Genomic DNA, 10,840 nt, shown 5'->3' with positions numbered 1-10,840 from the left:
GATTATTCTATAGTCCAAATTACACAGGCTGTAATTTGATGATTAAATCATATATAAAATATTTTAATCCATCTTAAGGCTAAAATCTACACATGCATTATACAACACAAGTATGCCTTATTTCACATCACACAAAGAGCTTATTGTTATTTTATTATTAATCTACTAAAAAAATGTTTAAAAACTAATTAGATACACAAATAAAAATATACAATACAAATTAACCTCTTACATTTTTCCTTCTTTATTTGTATTTCTGATTGCTTTAAACATAAATATTACTGTCTAGTTAAAAAAAAAAAAAAAAAAGGATTTTTTTTTTAAATTTAAACAATTAAAATAATAACAGTGATTTGTATTACAAAATATTACTATTCATTGATGGTTCTTAATTTAAAATGTATATAATTGTATGCTTATATAAATAAATTATATTTAAACATTAAACATTTGAAACAACAATACTAATGTACTATAAATAATTAATATTCAATACTTATTGTCTCTAAATACTTTTGGTATTATTTTCATTATATATATTATATTTACTTAATAATATATTTATGCATATTCACAAAATTATGGTTAAAAAATAGAGGTATTTCAGTGTGCCACAACCAAACACTAGAAGGAACAGTAGTAGTGCTTATTAAATACTAATACAAAATTAGGAGGGAACATAAAACAATTATATATTTATGTAAAAAAAAAAAAAAAAATCATCAAAATAAAAACAAAACAGTCATTGATAAACAAATTTATACAAACATTTGACAACATAATTTACCACTTATATTAATATTCATAGTCAAATCACAAGGAAATTCAATAGAATTTTAATTAAATTAAAATAAATATCACAAATGTAGCATTTAACATACTCATTAATAATAATAACTATTTAACTTGTAATGGAATGTTAGAAATATTGTATTGAACTTATTATATTAATACAACACCACATAAAGATAGCAACAATAATAGTCTTTAAATAGGACTTTTAGATATTGCCAAAGCAAATTGTACATTTATGCATCCATCAATTTAATATAGGGATATGGATGTTGATTGATGTGGTCAGTGACTAATGCTACAGAAGATCTCCTTGGATATACAATAAATAGACCTAGTTGGATCACAGAAAGCACACAGCCAACAGCATTTGGATACTGCAATAATAAGATGTAAATATAATTTTAAATACACAAAAAATGTTAAGTATACAAAAATACTTATTAAATTAGATATGATTATTTTAACTAAGAAATGATGAATTAATTATTATTTAAATAATCTAAAATTACTAATACATTACCATAATAAACTTATCACGTAACATTTTTCCATAGACCAACCATTGAGCCGAAACAAGGAATGTCATTACGATTAATGGCATGGGCATTGACTCTGTATTTTTTGTTCTGATTACATGTATCTAAAATAATTACAAATAATTAATAAAGCCTAATAATTTCTAAAATATAGTGAACATGTGATGTAAGGTATTATATTACTCACTAAATTGGATAATGGTGCTGCAAAAAATAACATGGTTGTTAAACAACATAAAAATCCAACACGGTCTATAGCATCATTAGTAGTTGTTGAAATTATGACAGGGTTGGGTTTTTTTGAATCCAAAGATGTTACTGCCACATTTTCATTGATTTCAAGTTTGTATAGTTCTGCTGGTGTCAGGGAATTTAATGACTCTTGGTGTACATCAACATCAGTAATGTACACAATCCATATAATGATAACTATAGCTGTTACCATGTAATGCAAGACACGTTTCTAGAACATCAAATAAAGATATGTTATTATGTAAAAAAAAAAGTTAAGTATTCATTATTGCTATATATTTTTGATGACACTAAAAACCTTACCAAACCAAGAAGTTAACTGCTCAAAAATAACAAAATTAAAAATATTAATAGTAATTTATTAGTAAAAATAATTTTATATTATATTATGTATAGTAGTTAGTATATTACTATTGGGCTATTGTAAACTCTCCTAAAAAATGCAATAGTAACTTTCCTAAAATAATTTTATTACTGAATTACTTGTATGTAAACTCCCCTAAAAATACTTTGCTATGGAATTATACGTATATAAACATTTTAAATTTCACTGAAACATATTGCTACTAAATGGTACTATATGACAGATATATACTTGATCATCTGAGAAAGTAAGAAATGAAAATAGTTAAAACTCGATCCAAATTATCTTTATCACGGTTGTGTCTCATGTATATAGTATAGTATAGCAATCTTACCCAACAATAACATTTGACTGTGTAGGGCGCATTCAATTATTGAACAAGTTTTGGAAATGATGTTTTATCAAGTGCACGCTCGTTTGATTTTATTGGTTGTCTTTGCGACAACATTTACCTACCTTTACATATATGTATAATGAACACTTATTATATGATCCACCTTTTCAAATTGTAGAGTTTTAAAATAATATTTCATATTTTACAGTGGCATAATGTATTAGTATATTCTACAAAAAAAGGTTTATTTTTAAACAGTTTACTTATTGTATAGAAATATCATATTCGTTGTACAGAGACAAAAAATATTTTGTTAAACATAAAATGACGTTAAACGGAAATTTGTTAATGGAAAGTTTTTATTTTAAGTTTAGGGTAGTTTACATACATAAAAATGAGTATCGATATGTTCTTAAGAGAGTTTACATATGTTTAATTCAGTAGTAAAATGTTTTTAGGGGAATTTACAATTCTTTAGGGGTTTATAAGTGCCCATTACTATTATGTATTGATTATTATTATTTAATTTATTTTAAATTAAAATTTAAATACAATTGTATATTAATACAGTACCACTTTTATATCTAGATACAGCATATAAACTTGACATACTTTCACCCAAATTTATAGGGAATCATGTTATATATCATAGATTTTTCAATGATTATAGGAAATCTTAAAAAAGTAATAAATATAAAATCTTATTTCCCCCAAAGCAGTGAAAATCAATAAATAATAAAAAAAATTATCAAAGATTATTATTATTTAAAAACTATTTGATATACAGAGGATGTACCAGAATAACCAGAGTAGCACATTATTTATTAACTATTTAAATGTTGAACCTTTATATAAAATAAATGTTGTAATTTATTTATAAATAATATTCAGTTAAGATAATTGTTATTTCTCGTAGAAATTTTCAAATTAAATAATTTTAATTTACACCACATTACTTTACCAAGACACCAACCGTTTAGTTAAATAAATAAACAATTATTGTATTAAATTGTTTATTCTTTGAAAATATTAAAATTCACAATATAATAATAAAAAATTTACTACTATATGTTGATGCTAATTGTATGATATTACCATTTTGGTAAAATAAAGGTACTATCTAAAAAAAAAAAAAAATGGAATTTTGTTTGTCAAATACCTATTCATGAGGTTATAGTTTTTAAGTTTTGTTCTATAGTTTCACTTTCTTCCTTTTAAGTCTAAAGAAAACTTTCTATTAACATTATACCTACTGAATTGATGTGTATGATAGTTGAATACAATAAATTAATGTATGAGTCCATCAATATTATTTCTGAAAAAAATAAATTTTAACTAAACGACACTTTTTTAATTTAAATAAGAGTATTAATAGTAAACATTAAATTGACCTCCAAATACACATCAACATGTATTCTATAAATAATGATAAGAAGCTATTAAAGTCAAATTTTATTAGACGTGCACAAATCCTGATTGATGTTAATATTTTTATTGTATCATTTGAGAACTATTGTTAAATTTTAGTAATATGATTAGATTAAATTGTTAAATTAAGCTACATGAAAAACTAAGAAAACAGTATTCTAGACAGTTTTTTCTTCTTACTAGTATTGTTAAAAAACTATGTTTACCGTGGTTGAAAATAATAATTTTTATTGCTATTATTCTGTAAAAACTACATTTTCCAAAATATATTTTACTAAAAATTTATGTTTTAACTAAACTATAGATACAGGCCTAACTCAAGGGATATGTGACATAGGTTTACACCTAAGGTGGTATTTAACATTTTAACACTACAGATTATTTTTAAAAAATGATTATAATTATTAGTACCTATTCATATAAAATTATTTGTTGTAAAAAATAAGACTCTACACATTGTTTTGTTTTATTTGAATTAGTAATAGTATACTTGTCTATAAATGTATTGATTTAATCAATTTTTAACTTTTGAAAAATAAATATAATGAACTAGGAATTAAATTTATTTTAGCATTGTTTATGTAAAAAAAAATATTTGATGTAGTATTTACATATAAGGGGCGGTAAAACTAAAGTTTGTTAGGATATAAGTAAACATTTGAGCCGGACCTGCATAGATATTTCCAATAGAACTATTAAAAATATTCATTAAGTATGACTTACTTTTTTTGATGTGTACCTATAATATATCCACGTGTATGTAGCAAACAATAGACAACCAAATGCATTCACAGATACCAATGTGCTGTTGGCCAATATCATACCGTAATACAGCCACAATGAACATCTACAACAACCGACATATAATATTAAGGCGAATAGCTTAGATAACTATAAAATCGAAAAATGGGAACATGCAATTTATATAGAACATTTTCATAGAAACTACTCACGACAGGAATCCAGCAACAAATGGAATAACAGATTCATTTAAAACTTTGCCTTTCTTCATAAAATCGATGCATATCAAACTGTAAGTAATAAATATTTAACGCATAAGTAATAATTGTGATTGAAATTATAAACTTACAATCCGGACAAGAACTGGGCGCAGGTGCACGCTGAAGCAGATACGCGGAGCGCATACTCATAGTCAAATCCGTGCATGATGAGCATCGCAACGTTGGGACACTGCTGATATCAATAGTAGGACAAGAACCTGACGTTCCAGTTGATTTTGCGTTCAAACCCAAACACTGGTGGTAATGCGAATGCACACCGAGGCGGACCAGTCGAAGAAGATGATTTTTTTAGCGGAGTTGATGATTGTACCGCAGAAAACGTACGGCGACTCACGGAGTTACAGTAATAGCGATCAACGAACCACGTCATTACGATACGAACAGAAAAATGGAAACTCAAAGAACACGTAGGAATATAGTTTCACATCAAAATCAGCTGACGGAGACGAGCTGGTTGTTAAGTTCTACACGCGGTGTAATGGTGCAATGCAAATATTCGCACGTAGACGTACATTAAATTACTGTTGATTTAGCTGTGTTGATATTGTCGAGCGAATAACATCGAACTGCCGCTACATGCGAACGACTGTTAAACGTTTTGTTTACGCGTTCCAAACGTTAACGATAACGGTGACGACGGTGGGAGTTATCACGGCGACGACGGAAAGAGCTCGGTGGCGGTAGTGCCACGTTATCATCGGAGTTACGTTCTTATGATAATGGCGGGCTGGACACTAGTTGCTGGTGTCTAGCGTCCACAGTGTTATGCCATTACTTACATCGTATTTTTATTCTATTAAAATGTATTCAAAATATCTATTCGAATAGTATCCGGTTAAATGTGTGTTATGGAATGCAGCTGCGGATCCAGAACTTTTCTAAGGGATGGGGCACATTATTTACCTACCTATATTATAGTAAAATAATTATAAATTATAAAATATTTAAATAAAAAACATATGCTAATACCCATAGTCAGGGGTGGATCTAGGGGGGGGTTCAAGGGGTCAGCTGACCCACAGTTAATATTTGTTGACAAAATTGGTTTCTTGGAAATTTTTTTTCTCTTTTTAGACCTTGATTTGAACTCTTGGACAATTGGCCAATCGCAGTTACTTTAAAAATGAATGCCATGTATATTCAAAATTTAAAATTTTTCAATTCATAATTTATATTTTAAATTATATTGTTTTAGTAGAAATTTAAGTAAATCATATTTTATTATATACGTTTGTTGCGCTGATAAAATTAGATTATATTTATTAATCGTAAATAAGTCATTATCAGTGGTATCACTAATTCTAAAATGTAATATAAATATACTTGTACACTTTTATGAGCATATTGTGTTTTTTTTTTTTTTTTTACAATGTATTAATTTCTAATTCAGTTTCATCCCTAATAAATGGCTTCTAGAAATGGCTTGACCCATAGTTCCCCGACTCTGGATCCGCCCCTGCCCATAGTCACAATTTAAGGGGGTGCTTAGGTGTGCTTAGTACCCCCAAATGTGTTCATGCTGATTTACATTTAAATACTCATTGATCATTATTTAAAGAAAAGCAGAGTTTTTATTGTATAAATATATAAATTTATTATTTAAATAGTGGTGGTGGAAGTTCGTCCTTTGTTTTTTCGGTACTCGAATTGGATAATACTAATAGGTAGGGTTACCAGATTTTTAAATCCCTAAACTTAAACAAAATATATTTATATAATTTTATAATTTAAATATTTATTGACTAATATAAAAATATATTTTTATTGTACATAACTATACCATAATAATATAATGTACAGTATACTGAATAATATATTATTCTGTTTTATTATTAAATATTAATTATTAATTATATAATATATTATTAATTAAATTATTGTTAAATAATATAATTTTAAATGTTATTTTCTCTCGGCTTCTATTAACCAGGATAAACGGAATGATCGGTCGGGACACCGGAACGAGTGGTAAGTCTAGTAGTTAAAGTGAACAAGTTAAATTTAAACATATTTAAATATTTACCAAACATTTTAGTAACTGTTGAACTGTACGGGTTGTGGGTGAACCAATAAGGAACATGGAAAAGATAGGGCTTCAGCACCCCCAGTTTTTTCATTGCAATCGCCCCCCCTGCTAATATCTAACAATTACAAAAATCTAATTTGTAAAAGTTTTCTGTTTGTAATATTTTTTACGCAAATATATCCAATACATCTTCTAGAGTTAAAGCTATATCTTTATTAATATGAAGTATCGATAATCCATTGAGTTTACCTATTCTAAATCATTGTAGATCTTAAATAGGCTTATATTATTTTCAATGAACTAAATGATTGTTCTAAAGTCGCTGTTGTGACTGGTATAATACATATTATTTTTAAAATAAATTCAATATCAGGAAACATTGTTACAGATTTTTAGGTTTCCATAAGAGTATCTGCTTTGTTATTATCGGTTAGATTAGATTATTATTATTTTTAATGCACGTAAATCAGTTATAATGTTATAATGGCCTTTGATATTTGACAACACCTGCTATCTGATAATTATATAGGTATTTATTTACCTAGTTTTTTAAAACCATATCTGTAAAGGATAATATATAAATTGATTAACCTTTTCAACATTTTATTTTTGGTCATATTATAATTTAGTACATATTTCAGTACTTTTCAATGATATAAAATTCGAATCTTGGTAATTATGATTTACATATATTATTCATCATAATATAAAGTCAAGTAAATATACTATGGTATATGGTATCTACTACTTATACAATACTTATAAAGTCATAATTTGAGATCATCAATTATCATTATTAATTTATCAGTTATATTCTATCCTACGGTAATATTTATATACGTAGACACAGTATTTATATTATTTACATAATTTCATATTTAATGATATATATTGTACAATTTTATAGATACTCAGATATTTGAGTATAAAAGAAAAATATCTAAAATAAAAAACCTAATTTTTATTATTATTATTAATTTTTATGATACACCTAAATTCATAATGCTTTGTACTGCCCATTTGCCCCCTCCTCTTAGGACGGCTATAGTTATTCATGCTAAAATAATATTTATGACCCATCGGCTCAGTATCGACATTCAAAAGTGATGCATACGCAGTGGCGTAATTTCAATTTTTTTTTTTGGGGGGTCCACAGTTTATACATAATTAATATACACTATATATTATATTGTAATAGTTACGTCCTTATGCAAATTTTGGAGGAAGTTGAACTAAGTATATAATGTAATAATCGTATAGTCTATATATATATACCCATATATTGTATTTAGCATTATATATTATAAAGTATTGTTATAAAATAAATTCCAGTTGTCTCGATTTTTTGGCCAACTCCTCTATCACTTCATTAACTGTAATTTTAACTTCTCTACGAATGTTTAACATAGCCAATTCTGCAAATATGTAAGAATTTTAGTTTATTTTTTATTTTTTGAAGAGGTTCTGGGTGGGGTCCAGTACCCCTGTACCCCCCCCCCCCCCACTCGTAAATACGCCACTGTGCATACGTATTGTAGATGTACATGAGTATTTAGTCAATTCAGTTAGAGTAAAAAGTAGGTAAATATATTATATTGCACAGGTTAATTAGTAATTAACTTTAGTTTTTGCCGCCCCTTACGTGTAAATATTTTATCAAATATTTTTTTTTTATACATAAATATTGTCCAGAAAAAATGCTGCCCCAAGCGTGGACCTATGTCGCCTACCCCTTGAGCCGGGCCTAATATTGCAATACGGTATGATGGGTGTTTAAAATTAATATAAACAAAAGAAGTTCACTCCATTCTATTTGAAAATTTTGAGAATGCTATTGAATGTGTACAATATTAATATTATTGTTACTCGCTGACAAATTCACTGTATAATCTACATAGTTACTAATCATAGTACATTTTAATTTATTTGAATAATAAGTACCTACTTATGCAACACACTTTCAATCGTGACCTAATATTTATATTCCTGAGGATATGGATCTGAAAACTTATTTTAGATTTTATCCGTAAAAAAACAAACGTAGTTTCAAAACAAATATCTATGTGCATTATTTTTTTTTAATTTAAAATTCTAATTTTTTCTTATCTAATTTTCCTGGAAGTTTCCAATCAGCTGAACATGAATAATATTGTTCAAATGCTATGTGCAATTACGTATACTGTGTGGGTGTAGTATTGGACGTACATCATATATTTTCCTCGAACGTCGAGCGGTAATCACTTTTTTGTCTGATATTGTACAAATCCCAGCTTTATCGTAACTAATTGTTTTAATTATGTTCGATAACCATTTGGTAACATGTAACACGGGTAATGTAAAAAAAAAATCATGTGACTTATTGGGGACTTATGCGTATGCTACAACTTGTTAAAATACATACATTTACAGTATATGTTCAAAAATACTAAAACGCGTAAATATTATTTTTTTCTAAATTTAAAAATATTTTGAATTAATTATTAATTTAAATGATTCAAAAAAAACTAAATCTATTGAATAAAAGAATAATAATTCAAATAAGAACATTATGTAAAAAAATAATATTTACATTATCCAGTTAAAAAAAAAACAAGTTAAGGTAAAATTTATTTACATAAAAAAAAAAAAAAATAATAATAATTTTGTAAAAATATACTAAATAAAAATCAATACGAGTAAATATATAAGTTAAGTATTTTTAAAATTTACTAATACAAATAACTTTACTTGTACAGAAAAAATGATAAATAAATGCTAACAAAAATGTTATGGTATATCTTAATTTTGATATTTTTAAATAAAACATAAACGAATATTTAAAATATGTGATTAATTCAAAATATAAATAAATAAATAATAACTGCAAATATAAGAAGTACGTATTTAAAGTAAAAAAAAGAAGAAAAGATTAAATTATAAATTTTAAATTAAGACACTAAATAATTTTTAAATAATATTAGAAATGCAAAACAATTAAAAATGTAATATGTAATATATAATAGGTCAATATATTATATCGTAGAGCAAATTTTTGATAATCATAGGTCGACATAAAAGTAATTTTCATAACTGATGTAATAATTTGATAGATTTAACTGGTCTAGGTAACACATGAAACTAACCAATTCTAAGTACATTTTATATAAATTATTAAATCAATTGATCAAAAGTCTTATTAGTTAAAATATAGTAATATAATTATCAAATCAACATTTTTTTTTCTTTTTAACACAATTTTACTTTATTTTAGTTATTATTTAATATTTTTTCTGTTCACAACATGAATCAATACATTAGAAACAAATCACACGTGAGGCGCGTGATACAATTTAGTAAAATCGAAATGGAATATTTTTGCTCCTTTTTTCCCTTTAAGACAAAAATTTTTTACCACTTTTTATACAATTATTATGCTTTTGCGTTTTCGTGAATTTTCATGATTTTTCAATATAAAATATTTTAAATATTGAATTTTTTTTAGAAAAAAAATAGTTACCATAACTTGAATACTTGATATTTTTACTATCGTACTTTTATTCTGCTATTATAATAATACTTACCACTTAACTTCAATGAATAAAGTACACATGAATATAAGATTTATAAGATCAAAAATGTCGATAGTAGTTATATAATCAAAGTTTACAGGCCACTGATGTCAATAATTTTGGCAAAATTTTAAAAATATTTGCACATTCATTTTCACGTGCTAAAGGTAACAAATTCGTGTTATTTATTCGCATTTATTCATATTTACATATACGTCTTCGTCTGTACTTTGATTATCTTCTCTATCAGATGCACTCTACTCCACGAATTCATCTAACATCCAACTTATGTTTTCGACGTTAATTTTTTTAGACAATTCCCAGAAGTACAAGTAATAAAATATTTTACGTAATTTGACTACAATTATTTACATGCTCTGTGTATTATCGTAAGTTTAATAGATACCTATATTCATAGGCATAACTTGAAAATTTTTTAGGGAGGGGGGGGGGGGTAAAAATATGTTTACATATCTAACGAAAAGGTTGTCCGAGGTTAAACGCCGCTTTACTATCTACACATTATTATATAAAA

The 10,840-nt window shown here is 26.1% G+C and overlaps 1 protein-coding gene across 1 annotated transcript; it reads right to left on the bottom strand.

Moving 5' to 3' along the window:
• Window positions 1-767: 767 nt before the first annotated feature.
• Window positions 768-5,380, bottom strand: LOC112682712 (sugar transporter SWEET1-like). The gene is made up of 6 exons (XM_025553398.1): window positions 4,800-5,380; window positions 4,663-4,740; window positions 4,433-4,556; window positions 1,519-1,794; window positions 1,316-1,435; window positions 768-1,169 (listed from the first exon to the last, which is right to left on the bottom strand). Exons 1-6 carry the CDS (start codon window positions 4,883-4,885, stop codon window positions 1,029-1,031), a joined length of 825 nt encoding a protein of 274 aa, XP_025409183.1. The 5' UTR covers window positions 4,886-5,380; the 3' UTR covers window positions 768-1,028.
• Between the last annotated feature and the right edge of the window lie 5,460 nt (window positions 5,381-10,840).

This window comes from Sipha flava, unplaced genomic scaffold (assembly GCF_003268045.1).
Source record: "Sipha flava isolate LNK unplaced genomic scaffold, YSA_version1 208_pilon_pilon, whole genome shotgun sequence".
NCBI classification, from domain to species: Eukaryota; Metazoa; Arthropoda; class Insecta; order Hemiptera; family Aphididae; genus Sipha; species Sipha flava.
This window is presented reverse-complemented; position numbering and strand designations above follow the sequence as displayed.